The sequence below is a fragment of the Zonotrichia leucophrys genome, chromosome 3 (assembly GCF_028769735.1).
Source record: "Zonotrichia leucophrys gambelii isolate GWCS_2022_RI chromosome 3, RI_Zleu_2.0, whole genome shotgun sequence".
Lineage (NCBI taxonomy): Eukaryota > Metazoa > Chordata > Aves > Passeriformes > Passerellidae > Zonotrichia > Zonotrichia leucophrys.
The window spans coordinates 10,280,371-10,296,178 of record NC_088172.1 but is presented as its reverse complement, the minus strand read 5'-3'; the positions used below and the strand labels follow the sequence as shown (position 1 = coordinate 10,296,178).

At 35.6% G+C, this 15,808-nt stretch overlaps 1 protein-coding gene across 10 annotated transcripts in view; it reads right to left on the bottom strand.

Moving 5' to 3' along the window:
* Positions 1–15,808, bottom strand: part of ADGRB3 (adhesion G protein-coupled receptor B3) — a 445,880-nt gene that overhangs the window by 32,977 nt on the left and 397,095 nt on the right. For all 10 annotated transcript variants that reach the window (XM_064707320.1, XM_064707325.1, XM_064707328.1 and 7 more), the window contains 4 exons: positions 9,749–9,899; positions 9,116–9,185; positions 4,286–4,352; positions 2,081–2,166 (listed from right to left, as the gene is read on the bottom strand). In XM_064707320.1, the coding sequence (XP_064563390.1) occupies positions 2,081–2,166; positions 4,286–4,352; positions 9,116–9,185; positions 9,749–9,899 (374 nt within the window). The remainder of the gene's footprint in view (positions 1–2,080; positions 2,167–4,285; positions 4,353–9,115; positions 9,186–9,748; positions 9,900–15,808) is intronic.

Sequence of the window (15,808 nt, the reverse complement as noted above, 5' to 3'; positions counted from 1 at the left end):
TCAGCCTGGGTAATTGTATATGCTTCATCTTTTAGCAGGAAAAGGATTGAGGTTGTGATTGAGATCCATCAACATATTTTTTCCCACTTGTTGATTCTCCATATGCTTATTAAGGTGATAGAAAGCATTTGGAGTTAGTATATTTTGCCCCATTCACTTGTTTTAAATCCTAGGACTGAACTTTTGACTGAACTTTTGACAAATATAAGTTCAGTGTTTGCCAGGAAGAATGAAGTTGCCTTCCCGAGAATGGCTGGCAAAAGATACTTGAGGTATGAGTGACAATCACTTTTCTAGAGGGGATCAAATGATGAACCATTTCTATGCCCCAAAGAATGACTCAAGAGATGTCATCTGCCAAGTAGTATCAAGGAATGCTGTTGCTAAGCCACCATCTCATAATATCACACAAATTAAGATTGTTTCTCATCAGGGTATCTACATCTTTTCCCAAAATAGCTGGGTTATTTCTAATAGAACAATCTATGATTCTTTATCCATTTATTTTAAAGATAGCTTATTTTAAAATAAAATATTTCTTTAATTTGCACAATTCAAAAACAAGCTATTTGTTTAATCAAGAAAATAAAGTATAAGCGAATAGATTTCTATAGCCTACAACTGAGTAGCTTGAGGGAAAGAAACAAACCAAAAGCAGTTAAATGTAAGTTTGAATATCCCTACAAAACTTACAAAGCCAAACCTGTGGCTGTTCCAGCTCCTTATATCACTGAAATTAGAGCATATGTGAATTTGAATTGGTGATTACTAAGTCATTGCTACTTTTGAAATAATTTGGGTAGTTTTGTAATAGTCTAGATTTCACTAGTGTTATTACAGAGTTCAGAATGTTGACGGAGCAATGTAGACAAAAGTAAGGTTATGAAATTATTACTTTCTAATGAAAACAGATGAAAACAGAAGAAATAAAAATACAGGGTTTGGTACATGTTTGTCAAAATGATGGTGGAAGAACTGAAAACCAGAAATACTTGATTGCATTAACATGACATGCAAATGACACCAGCTAAAGTATTTATTATAAGTGTACTCATCAAACTTGTTACGAATGCTACTGTTAGTTACATGTAATAATGTAATTTAAAAATAATTAAGTGAATCTGCAATAACTTTGCCCATTGTAGTAATATACATAAAAATGAAAATACCATCATTTATCATTGTTAAAACCTCAGATATTGATGGAGTTAAACTACAACCTGGCCCAAAATACAATACTAGAAAATACAACTGTAAAAAATCATTATTCAGAGTTTAAATACACTTTCATAAGCATTGGGAAGGTGATGATGCAGTTGTGAAATATTTTTCTCCACTATGCAATGAATATAGGTTTGCTGCTGCAGTACTTCATTGTCACCCACTGTAGAACAGTTTCTGATACCACCATTGTAATAATCTTTTCTTCTCTTGATAATAAAGAATTTTTGTGTAAATACAAATACGTAATCAATAAGACACATTTATCTTTTTTTTTTTTTCTTTTTTAACTCTTTAACTATGGGAATTTTTTACTATGATGTTCTTTAACACTTATTTAGAAAATACACCTATGTAGATGTTATGTAGATGCAACAACAAAGGCAAATTCTTAATGTAGTCAAAATGGCAGAATAACATTGACCTATGTAAGGGGTATATTGCTGTAAAATACATTTTATAACTATTAAAACAAATGAATAACATTTATTGCCATAGTAATTAAATTTGACAGCTAGTAATCAGTTCCTTCAGTACACACAGTTCACAAAACTGTTATCCTAACTACAACAGCTTTACAAATGTAACCATCTTGTGAAACCTCTGCTCAGATTTGTAAATCCTCATTCTTATTAACTTAATACTGTCGTACCTGTGTTTTGTTTTGTTTAGCTTTTTGAGTTGCATTCCCTCAGGATAATGCAACAGCAGCTTCTGAGATTATTGGAACCTGTTAGAAACACTGTTACACTGATATAAAAGTTCATAGCACAATCAAAAGAATTTTTGTTGAATATCTGTAATTGAAAACTGGTCATAAAATTTTAATATGCTTTAAAATAACCCAGTTGTTGCTTACCCCGCTCTGTGTTTGAGTTTTTTATCTAGGATTCCATCTCTGGAAACAAGTTTATTAAATACCAAAATGCCAATCACCATGTTGACCTGTCAAACAGAAAACAAACAGTTGATCTTTCAGTGCCTAAAATAAAATATTGTATCCTGGCTCTATTGTATTACAGGCCAGCAAAATGCCTCCTCTTACATTTCTGAGCATTTGCGTAGCAATGTCCCTGAACACATCAAAAGGTTGTGACAAAAAGGTGACATAATCACACACACTGCAACAGGCTCGTTTTGGGACCTTGAATTATGCTTGGTATCAAATTGTATATGTGTACATGCCTGATGGCCAGAAGCTTGAGTAATATAACTTTAATGTTTTGTCAGTTTTAATTGCACCAATATATATCCTATTCCAGGAAAACTACTGCAATTTGAGTTCCCTGCACAGGGAAGAGCATAGTTCCTTTTTAAACATTTATGGCCTATGTGGGTGTTCCCGCTTATGCAGAACCTGCCTGTGGTTTTCCATATCTTCCTGCACCTAAATCACTGTCTATGTCATTCACCAAAATGTCAGTTTGGCTGCAATTTACTATTTTTGTGGACCAGATAAATTCCTGGGATGTCTGTTTAGCCCCACTAAAGTAAATGGTGTTATGATCACAAACATGGGTTGAAGATCTAATCTAAAAAAGACTTAAATGTTTCAGCTGTCGGACTTTGGCACTTAATGGACATATTAATGGCATTTAATGGATAACTTAATGACTGTTATTATCCATTTGTATTATTGAACTGAACTCTATTAACCTGTCTCTGCATGGCCCTACAAATAGGTAATACCAATTTTTGAATCTATTAATGTTCCTTTTTGAAAATTTATTAAAGAAGGAAAATCCTTTTTTCCTGTCAAACTGGTTTTTCAGAACCTGAGCCAAAATACCTAATTGTTGCTAGTCTGCCCTGCCAATTCTTTTTTAACTTTATTTTCAGCATTAACATTTTTCAGCTGGTGTTATATAATTCTTTGGCTTCAAACACTTAGGCTTAAGTGGCTGCATGGAACAGCTCCTTTGCACAGCTACCAGCTAATGGTAGGGCAAACTGCGACTGTGAACTTCCAACATCTCCGAACAAAGACTTGCCAATTAAACAGAGAACATACAGTTACTTCCATGTGAAAATTATAACTGGCTTTTTGTAAACATCCTTGGCTCCTCTACCATGACAGGGACTGTGAGTTGTACAAAAGGATCCTGGCTTGACTCCAGGCAATGATGAGACAAACTCTATGGGAGTAGTAAACATCCATTTCAGGAAAATTCACGTAGATGAATAGCTTTATCTTTGGTGACTAATAAGACTGATTCTCTTTTACAAGAGAAAACCAGAAATAACCAGTGCTGCTAGAGTTATCACAGTATAAAATTTCTGGAGTGGGAAGAGGAATGAGATTCAAAATCTGTAAGGGAAAAATGCTAAATAAATTGTTGTAAAAACTCCATACAGACTGCAGAGCAGATGTCTGATAGCCAATGGCACAGGTAGGATGTAATTCATCTTACCCTGAAGTAGACAGCTGAAATACTTCTGATGATTTGATCTCTAAAATATGTATTTTTCTTCACTGACAATGAAATATGGCTGAGATAATTGACAGATGCAGAAATCTACGTTGCAGATAGCTACAATTAGGCAGAAATTAATCCTACACCTAAATGCATGTCCAGAGATGTGCAAGATCAATACACAGACGAGTAACATTTCCCAGCTATGAAAATTTTTTCTTTGCCTTCAAAAACAGTAGCCATGGAGAAGGTTGCTGGCAGGTTCCACTCCTTCTGTTGCTTTTGCTGGCACAGCAATCCACTGCCAAGCAGCACTCTATCAAGACTGTCACTGACTTTCACAAGGCAGTGACAATTGCGTAGATGCTGCTGATAATAACTCAGTGATGCCTGTAACAAGTTTTCTGTGCCACTAATCAGTACATTACTCTTTCACATCTTATGGTGTAAACATGGAGAGATAATTGGTATAAAGAGGTGATATAATCAAATGAATCATGCATTCAAAATACTGAAGGTATGTTAAACAGACAGCAATGATCTCCATATTTACAGCAAAATGCATAGTTGATGTATATCTAAGCTTTATAATGGACGTAGCACTTTCTATCATTTCATACAAAGATAGTGGAAATTAGATTAATGTTTACCAAGACAACAGCAGCTGCAGGTCCAACGAAAGCATAAAGTAGCCCTCCTTCCAGAGACAGCCAGCAGCTGGAAAAAACATTAGAGAAGAACTAACACAAATTAAAAATAAGCGTAACACACTGTCAAGAGAGCATTAATAATTAATGCAGCATATTTTTCTGACGTATGAGATTCATATGCACACACAAAAAAGAACTGCTTTGTTGATATGAAGAAGTAGAGATAGTGAAAGACAGAAGTGAAAGATATCTCCATTACCAGTGGTTAACATTTCAAAATCTTTCACATGAGTTATATATAAACTGAAATGGCCAAAATGTATAAAGACCAAAGCAGAAAGTGAGTTTGCAAAAATTTATCGAATCTCCTCTAATCATGTATGATGAGTTAACTGAACAGGCCTTGCCAAATAGGCATCTAGAAACATTTCTAGCTTACCATATCTGATATTTCTATACTTAAAAGTGGTGAAATGGTCAAGCACCTGTAATATGGAACTTCAGAAAAAAACAGGTTTCTACATATCCTGTCATTTAATAATTGCTATTAGAACTACACCTTAAAGATAATATGTCAATTAGAGAAAAATCATTTGTGTTATATGATCTGTTCTGTATTCCTTCTAATATTTTGCAAACAATTTAAATGTATATTTTAAAGCATCTGAAAACTGTATTTTCTGGAGACCTCCTAATCTCAAAGAGTTTGTCATTCTGCATCAGGGTTTTCACTAAAAACCATCAGATTTCCAAACACAGAGCACTTACAGAATCAAATTCTAAATATTTGATATACTATGATGTAAAGCTTTTCAAATCTGCAAAAGAACAGGAGCTACACACACTGAAGTAAATGCAGCTGTGCTATTTTTCCAGTGATTACACATTCAAAGAACAGCATGTTTATTTGAATGCATGATCACACCTACATATGAGGAAACTCTAGCATATACATTCAAATAATTTACTTGGATTTCATATCCAGAAACATTCACATCAGAATCATGCATATCTCCTTTATTTTCCATTAGTGCTTTTGTACTTTCCAAAACCAAGTAAAATAAATGCAGACACACCATAATATTAATGGTCTGTTAGGGCTGGTATTCTCACTGCAAGGAACAAAAGCATTTTCCATTGCAATGAAGCCATGTGAAAACTGTCACATGAATGCAACAGCACCAGTGTGCTAAATTCTGGAATGATAAAAGGATGCAAATAGTTCCTATCTGCTTCACAGTTAAAAAGGTAGTACATGCCAAGCTATTTTACATCCTACTTCAAAAACCACCTACAACACTAATGTTCAATTTATTTTTGCAATGTCAAAGAAAAATGCTTTCAAATTTTTCTGCAGTTTTTCCTACTATTTTTTCAAAAGCTAGGTTATTATTGTCAGTCTGGGAACACAGACTTCTGAGAGGGGGAAGTGCACATTCATAGAGCACTTCCTTACCAGTATGAACTTTCAAACTTAGTGAAGATGACCACTTAGAGTAATCAGGACTTGTAATTAAAATTTTCATGTTAATGGGAGACAGAAACAGCAGTTCATAAAAACAGTCGTTGATGCATTGTAGTTTGAAAATAACTTCAGTTACCTGTGCTGATAAAAGGGTCCTAAATAAAAAAAAAAGTTTCTATCACAAAACACTTTGACATAAAGGAAAAATGTTTCCCTCTCTTTTCCATGTTATCAAGTAAAATGACTGTTCAAAAGTGATTTCCGCTTAGAGGCAGAGGTGGAAAAAAATGTAGAGGTTGTCCTTTTTTTCACTTAGCCTCATTTTTACACGATCTGAATTTTGAACAGTCTGGATTTTCACCAGTGTGTGACATCATTATTGCAATATATTCAACATTTTCTAGCTGATGACTGAAATTAAATTTTCCTCCATCTTCTTCTGTTGAGGACTGACTGTAGATGGATTTTCTGGTGCCTTCCTACATCACGAGGCAATTCCTGTTGATTTTTTACTAGTTTTCCTTCTCCTCTTTCTTGCTCTGATAGTTTTCCCCCCTGTGTTTTATAGTTGTTTTTATTTTGTTCTCATGTTCTCTTCTTTCTCCCTGATGCACACATAGCAGAAAGCCATATAAATTGATTAGTGTTAAGAGCAGTCACTGGTGGCTTTATGGGACCATGTTACATGATCATAAAATTCTGCTGAGTGATGAAGCATCTGTACACTTGCTCCTGTGTCCTGTACATTTTGTGAGATATTTGATACTCTCTAGGAGATTGGTTCCTTCTTTTAAGAGAGCATGGCAAGAGTATGACTATGATAGAATTTTAATTTTTGCTGCTACAATAAATTCCTGGAATTTATCTCCACTGTATGTTAACATGAACAGTTCACATAGGTTTATTAACTGTAAGTTTTAGTAGTGATGCCTTCCTAGCTGTGAGTGTCTGAAAAGAGATAGCAATAATATTTAGTAGATTAAAGGCTGGAAAAAGCTATTAAGCTTTCAGACACACTACTCTTTTCCAGATAACCTGAAATATCTAAAAGCTTGTCTCTGTGGGTTTTTAAATTATTTTTAGGAAATCTCTTCAGCCTCTATCTCTATCCCTGTATCTCTATCCCTACAAGTGTCTGGGTGAAATATTTTTCTTATGCAGTATAAAAAATACATAAATATAACACTCTAATAATTAGGACTCAGAAAAAAAGACAGAAATCAGAGACTGATGATCACAGAAATGGCTCCAGTGTGAACAATTTGAGCACTCTCATCATACATACACCATAGAGAAATGAGACGTCCTGCAAAGATTCTTGAACCTTCTCCTTTTCCATGAATCTCTTCATGTGTGGGACTATGGAATCAGAATAAATTCCTTAATTTTCACTTTTAATGTTTTAAAAATGAGCATCTTGAAGGGCATGAATAGTTTGCAACAGGGTGTGTTTCTGATAGCAGCATGTGTGTAACTGACTGCAACCAAATAGGCAAAATATAGTGTAAGCAATTAAAAAACTTACACACAAGTGCTTTAGTTATGGTAGGAGGAGCAGGACAGGAGCTCTGCTTTTACACTGCCCAACAGCTGTCATGAGACAAAATTCTTTGCTGCCTTCTGGAGTGGGACAGCACATCAGCTGGTGATGGAGGAGGAATCTCCATTCCTTGACTTCACTGTTTTCCTTATGTAACTCCGATGTCAAATGCCAAGAAAATATATTTGCAAATAAGATGAGAGAGCTGAATTATGGTTCTATTTGTCCCTTGTACGCCTTCATTTGATCTTTTCTCCCATAGTACCATGCCAGCTGCATTTGGATCCTGGGAGAAGAGCTGTTACATGTACAGAGACCTGCTCTTTTTTACTTTCCAGGTTGCTCTTAATGAATGATTTGTTGCTTTGTCTGAATATTTCAGAATATCCTCTTTTAAAAATGCATTCAGCCCAGGAAGGAAGCAGGAAGAAATGTTAACTAAAGCAAGTACTCACACATGAATGATTTCAGTAGAGAAAATGTAATAGGATTAATCCTGCAAGGGACAGAGCTACATCCCCAATGGGGGTCTGGACATCCTTATTTAGTGATTTGCAATTCTCACAGCCTAAATGGTTTTCCAGTTGAGGTTCATAATAAAAAATAAAAATAAAAAAAAAGCCAGCAAGATGAAAAAAGAATTCAGAGGAGTAGGTTCTCAATATAACACTCAAAAGGGGACTAAGACCACTGTTGCACTTGCCAGCTCTAAGTGTAATTAAGCATTTCAGTTACATAAGACATTCCTCATTGAAAAGCTCAAGATGCACGTTGTCACAGTTTATAACTACAGAGCTTAGTGGTTGGAGCCAGAACTCAGGAGGAGGTTTGGTTTTGTATTCTTACCCACCCAGAGCTGGAGTGCCAAGATGATGAGACATACAGGGAAGGGAGGGGGAATCCTGATCTCAGTGATGATGCTAAAGAGAATAATTAAATATTCATTGAAGTGAAGACTTGACCTAACTCATCCACATTGCTGATGAATGCCCTCATTACCAGTCTACAGAGTCATATTTCCTCTTTCTGTCCAGATGCATACTCAATTTCTTAGGCAACGTGAGGAGAGCTCCAAACAGGCTGACCAAAGGAAGCACACCCTTGCATACATAATGGTGGTTGGAGTGCTCCACTGGCAGGAGGAAGGCTCAGCTCCTTCTTCATCAGAAGACTGAAGGGCAGCCTCTCTGAGGAGTCAATTTTCCAAGGAGCTAAATACACACTGGAACCAGCCAGGTGGCTAAACTGGTATTCAATTAGTTGAATGTAAATGAAGCACACACATTTCCTCTTTTCTGTCTCACAAATACAGCACAGTCCAGGAAATGGGCTGGATCAGGGTGTCCAGGAGAGAGGGGATGGATGGGAGAACTGCTTTGAGATGTTTGAAGGGCTTTGGCTCCAAGCTGCTCAGGGGCATTAAACCTGAGGTACCTGCTTGGTGTGCAGAAACCTGACTGCCAAAGAGGCTCTTACCAGTACAGTTTTGGATATGTTTAAAGGTTGGCAGAGGTTACTCAGAACACTTAAGATTCTCTTTTGTAAATCTATATAAATGTTAGCTGTTTATGTGGACCCAATGCTCGGGGCTTCTTAAAAGCTTGCTATTTCAAAATCTCAAATGAAATATGGGATTCCTGGTGCTTTGCTGAGCTCAGTCCAAGACTGACATGCTGTTTTCTCTTTGTTCTTATATGGATCACTCAGTGATTCTCAGGGCAATTCCAGGTGTGAATGGATAGCTGTAGAGTGTGCTATACAGTTCCTGAGGGGTATGGCAATCTTGATCAATAAAAACATAGTTTATCATTTCAGATTGACTTACTAGTGAGCTGTTCCATATCCTTTTGTCTTGGTAAAGCCTATTGATATTGCAACCACTAATGCTGGCAGTCCTGAAAAAAAACCAAAACAATAATAATCAGCAGATGCTGAGTAAAATATTGCTGTTCTGCCCGGACAAAAAATGACAGGGCAAGCTAATGCGAAATGGGCCATTTTACATGGAATGAATTATTTAATGAAGCACATTGCTGTTGTAGGGTTTGTTTTTCTAAAGCACTGGCAGGGAGGAGGACACTGTTTTCTGCCCACGGTGTACTGCTTTGATGTAGCTAAATTACTGATACATTTGACAGGTCTTAGCTTGAAAGGGGTTTCATGAATATTCAGAGAATGTTTCTTTCTTGTTTTATTTGGATTTCTTGATATTACACTACCTAGCTGAAAATCTTCTAAAATTTTGTTAAAACATATTTAGAAAAGAATGCTACATTATACACCAGCATACCTTGAGCTTGACATACAGTGGAAAAGCTTCTAACCTAGTTTTCCTTTTAGAAACATGCTGTCTACTATTTTCCACTTTTACTGAAGAAAATGATTATATTATTAACATTGCCACTGCATTAAATATTTCATTCCAATGATTCTTAGGAAATTAATTTTACTGACTTACCCCATCCAAGGCACAGGAAACGCTTCCTTATGAGTCGCGTCCTAATTTTTCCAGTAACAGCCATATATGACTGCCACGCTTCTGTCAAAACCCAACAGAATGAAGCTAAGAAGAAGAAGTGTAAAAATGCGGTGGTTGTGGTGCAGATGCCCTGCAGGGAGCAAAGAGAAGCTCATGCTGAATACTTAGGGACAGTCATTTCTGTTTTCAATTCAAAGAGTTGTCATATTCTATCATCTTGACCTTTATCCTTAGGATCAACTCTCCCTTTTCTCCCTTTATGATGTGGTGGCCACAAAGAGCAAGAGAAGAGAGAGAAATGTTGATGGGGATTAGGCAGAAGAGGTTTTGACTTGTTTTCTTAAACACTGAGTGTTCTGAGCAGGGAGAAAAACACAAAATAAGTCATGCCAGCAGATTTTTCCCTACACATTTACTTTGACCAGGGACCATCATAAAGCCATTCTAGTAAGCCAGTTACAAAATTACTGATCATAAAATCACATAGAGCTGAACAGAGAAAATGTGGGGATATAAATGCTCCTAATTACCAGTTACATTTTATTTACCTCTATGAAGAAAGACCCTATTTATAAAATTTAAAGTTGATTTTTTTATTTTTCAAATTTAAATTTTATAGAACATTAGCTTTAGATATTTTTAGGCAAGTTTAAGTATCATAACCCTAACAATTGCCCTGGATATTGTTTTTATGGGTATCAGTCATTTGTCATCTGAAAAGTATTTTGAGCACATGCAATTGGCTCTCTTTTGTCACTGTAGCCCTTAATTAAACTTGACATTGTAGCTTGCGTAAATGAGCTTCTTGGCATAAATGATCTGTGCTCCACTGTTTTGCTTAAAATGCCAGCAGCAGGCTATAAAATGCGGTCTGCATAGTACCCCAGAACCAAGACCACACCAGTAATGTTGAGAATATTACTAGCACAATTTATCCTTAGCACAAATTAAGTGTCAACATTATGTTAAGATTAAAAGGAAGAACAGTTCACACCCCCAACATCAATGAGGTAAATTCATGGAAAAAATGAAAGATATTACTTTATGATTATTTCTTTATGCATCATACACATCTAATAGCTACCTTATGCTTAGCCTTGTATTAAGGCTAGTCAAGAGCTTTTACTAAAATCCCAGTTGAGCAAATTATTTAGGGAGAGAATATGCACATTCCTAATTATATATAGGTGCTTGCACATATTGCTGATTCAAGGCTGATAGGAAGGATACGACATTTATGACACCCATGTATTACACCATCCATGCTTTTCAGTTCTTTTTATGTTCTCAATTACTTCCCAATATGTTTTGAGTTGAATTTTCTGTGGTGTTAATTTTCCCAGATTCTTATTTGAAATCAGTTGTGCTGGGTAATTCCAACAGTTATCTTAAACAAATAGCTGATATCAGCTGACATCAGCATTAGCTGACATCTGAACTTTCAAAAATTTAAGCACTTGAGGAGTCAAAATGTAATGCTCTCTTGCTTTGAATTTACAGATGTGACAACCACCTTGTCTTCAAACCCAGTATCAAATTATCTATTTAAATCTAGAGGAAAGGGGTTCTGTACAAATGATATGCAAGAGAACTGTTGTCAATAACAAAAACCAAAAACAAACCAAGTAATGTAAACTGGAAAAAAACAACAGATCCTGAAAAGGCAGTACGTATTCCATCCTAGGCTTTGCCATTAATTCTTAGGTTTAGATGTCCCTAAGGTATATGGATTCATAAAATCTATCCAGTTGAAGTCTGACTAATAGCAGTGTTTCCTGTGTATGAAAAAAATACCCCAAACCCCACTTATTTAAAATGAAAGTTCTGCATTGAAACACACAATAAATACAATAGAAAATTCATAAACGTCCTCTCTTTAACTAGCTGGTTCATATGTTATTAATTCCTATTATGCAATTTTAATTTGCTTTCCTCTCAATGTTCTTGCAAAAGCTAGAGTTCTGTCAGAGCAAGAATTTGACAACAAAATTACTTTTGAGGAACAGTACAGAATCTTTTATGGAGGAACTGCATAGGTAAAAACACATCCTGAAAAAAGAAAAGGTGAATATACTATTTCCCTTATAAATAATGTAAATACAAATAATCCTGATTTTTTTGGTGAAAACACTGCTAACTCTTATGGTTGACTTGAGTGCCCACTGTAGGATTTAATTAATAATTTATCCTCTATTTTGAACAAAAGAGAAGATGACAATAATCTGAGACAAATGTGGACATGGCTACTGTGGAAGAACGAGCTGTAATGAAAATGTTAATGATAATGTTGAACAGAAAATGAGAAGACAGAAGCAAGTTTTATAGAAGTGATCTGTGCTCTAGCCGCAATATATGACTGCTGATTATATCTAATTCTTGTGAGCAGCAGACAGGTCTTTAATGAACAACAATGGTAAGTCTGTACCACTGATATAACAGTGTATTTGCATCACATGCCATCAAAAATATGCAAACCAGCCTGCAAACATCACCAAACAACTGCTGTGGGGTTTTGATGACAGGCTCATGTGCAGGCAGAGCTTGCAGAGAACTCAGCTTCCCTCCCTGCAAGAGGAGTGGTCCTGGCACACAAAACTGCCCCCTCCCAGGCATGGCCATGGGCTCAGCACAGCTATCCAACACCCCACTGGAAATCTGGCTTTTATGTACTTCCTTATTCTTCCCCTTTGATAAATAAAAAAGGAAACAATGCTGTTCTGTCTGGAAAAGCAATGCATCTGGGAAGTCAATTTCCAAATAGAAACAAAAATCCATTTTAACTGAAGGTTGTTATTAAATGAGCCATTGAATATGTCTGATTTTAGAAATGTACATTAGCATTTTTCTTTCTCACCAAGTTATGAACTACTGCCAATTGCTCCTCTCTCTCCTCTTCTTCCTTGGCCAGGGACCACCACCTCCCCTCACCTTCCTGCACATGCAGCAGCATCACTCAAACCTTGTGGCCCAGCACCCCAGAAAGCTGCAGTGTCAGCCTGCCTGCACCAAGAGATAATGGTACACATCTTCCCCATTACTTTAGGAGGAGATGTTTCTCATTTGCTTCTAATTCTAGTTTATTGAAACTCACTGAATTAATTACCTGTGCTGAGGACCTGTCAACCTGCAACAAAATTAATTTAAATTTAATTTATTCGCTATTTCTTCACGCTTCTGAAATTAAGTAAACTTTTATTCTAACCTCCCCTCCCTCCCATAGCTTTGTTCTTGGCTCCCCATATTTACTTATAAGGGAGGGGAAGGAGCTTTTCTGTCCTCAGAATGCATGGTTTCATGGACTTCAATTGAGTCTCAGGTGTTAAGCTACCTGGAATACCTAAGTAAGAGCATTCATCCCTTTTTAATAAACAACATACTAATGAAAGCAAGAACACCCATCAGGCATCAAATTATTTCCTTCTCTCATACTTGTAAGACACCTACTTCAAATGTGTGTACTGAAGCATAGCTGAGAAATCTAAAAAACAAGGAAATTCAAAGCTACATTTTCTAATCATTAATATTTTTATATAATAATTACAAGTGAAGTTGAGAATACATCAATTTTTATGACCTGCAAAGTAGGTCACAAATGTAACCTCAAAATAAGAATTTCTCAACATTCTTTGAGCATTTGGCTGCTGTGTTTTGGATTTTTTTAAAAGAACAATGGTATTTTTTTAATAGAAAAATATGTGTTTGTTTGGTTTTTTTTATAGCAGTGTCTTCTGCTAGATTTTTCACACAAAGGCAAAGATGGTTAAGTAAGAACACCTGATTTGTTTCCTGGCCCTGAAACCAGTTCTTTTCCCTTCAACAAACTTGTTGACTCTCTTTGGATTTTGATAAACAGTATAAAAATCAAAGCTATTTGAAGATGAAAATGAAAAATGAAATCTGTATTGGTGGCAGCAAAATGAACAGGGCTAAAATTCACTCAGATTATTTAATGAAGCAGAAATAAGAGGTAGTAGAAAAGCATTTAAAAAATAAAATTTCTTAGAGATTGGAATCTTGCCTTTTAGTTCTCTCTGCGGAGAAAAGCCTAAGGAGATAAATTAAGTGGATGCTATTCTTATGATGTTCTGATCATGCACTGAGTTCACAAAGAGCACCTAAAGACCAGAATAATGAATAAATGAAACAAAGAGCAAAAACCCCAAAGATAATGCAAAGGACACAGTAAAAAGCAGAAAAGTAATTCTATAACAAAATTTGTACGTTTTATTTTCTTTTAGTCACTCTTAAGCCATCTACTCTCAAACAGTGCATCTTTCCCCTTTTTAAATCAAAAATGTAAATTCATAAAATAAGATACTGCTTATTATTCTGAATTTTATTTTTTTATTATCACCTATTTTTAAACTGACTTGGGCAACGCAGTGTCTTTGTCTCAGGAGTAGCAGACTTCCAGAATACAGGGATACAGTATATTGGTCAGATAATACTGAATGATAGATTAAATACTGATTTATAGAGTAAAGTGATGTGTTAAAATAGACTTTCAGAGACTGTGGGACAAAGAAGTAACAACTTTCTTTTCAGGAGTGGTTTTCTGGAAGAGAGACATGTTTGCAATGAGAAAAAATATGGCTAAAGAGGCTGTTTCTTCAGTTGCAAACATATTTGAAACTCTTAGGATCTTAAATGTCTGAGAAAACATAGCTGAAGTCTTTACAGTTTCTCCTCCACGATCATTAATGTTGTTGACATCACAAAGCTTTGAAGATACCTTTAAAAAATCCCATGTTCCTTTCTTTTGACAGACTGCGCTGCTAACACCACTTGTTCTAGCAAAGAACTCAGGAAATCAGATACACTGATATTGTAAATAGTAATATAGTAGAAATAATTGTTCTGAAATAATGTTATTTGTGTTTTCAACCAACATCTATGAAAGTGTTTATTTTCATTAACACAAAGGAAAACTTAGGGATCTTCTAAAAGTAATTTCTGGTGTCTCTGTTCTGGAGTTGAAGACTCAAGTGGTTTAACTTCACTACATTTTGTTCTGATATCTGACATGATAGCCCAGAATAATTATTAATTGACTTGAATTTGTGTGACGAGATATAAAGTTAATTATAACACAGAAGGATTCTATATGCAGTACAAGACAACACGAATGGGAGCCTTTACTTGGATTTTTAAAGCAAGCTGTTTTTGCTGTGCAGCAGCAGTAATCTTTGAGCAATTAGGTGATCTGCCTTACATAGATAATGAGTGATAACTAAGGACACTCAATTTTTTGTCCTTCTACTTAATCATTTTGTTTACCCACAACAAGCAAGATGCCTTTCTAGGTTCTGATAAATGGCATAGAAGATGGCTGTAAATGACCCAGCTCTTTCTGCAGTTCCTTTAATTTTGTTTACAGTTATGCTCCCATCTTTATCAACAGCATGGCAATCTCACAGCAAATTTTTTCAAGATGAAATTTTATTTTTCTTTTCTTTTTGTTATCACATGCAAATTATCACAACAGTTGCTAAACTTTGGGACCATTTCATGTGCCCAGTCTTAGGGTGCAATATAGTTTGTTCAGCTACTTCAATTTAGGGTTTTTCTTCTCTTCTGTAATCTGTTCTTTTATCTGACAGTATAAGCACAGTGATCCTACTGCAACAGGATAAGTGTATCTGGAAGTAAACTTACATGTCAAATTGTAATTTTTCTCTGCATTTGTGCTTTGCACATGCACTTTTGATATTCTTCTTACTATTTTCTCCTAAAGTTTCTTCAGATTTTACTAATAAATTCAGTTCCTGTTCCTCTTTTATCAAGATTTACCTTGAAGACATTTCTAAAAAATCACCCCTCTATGAGTAAAGCATTTACAATCTCTTTTCACACTTACTAGTCAGAATGTCTCCTATTTTTCCCTGGTGCAGAGTTCAATAGAAGTGCTGTTTATATGTGATCCACTAAGTCTATGGAGCCTTCTTTTTAACTTCTGCCCTTTGGAGTTACTTTTCTTCAAAGTTCTCCCTTGACAGCTGTCACCTCTACTACTCATATCAACAACCTCTGCATTTAAAT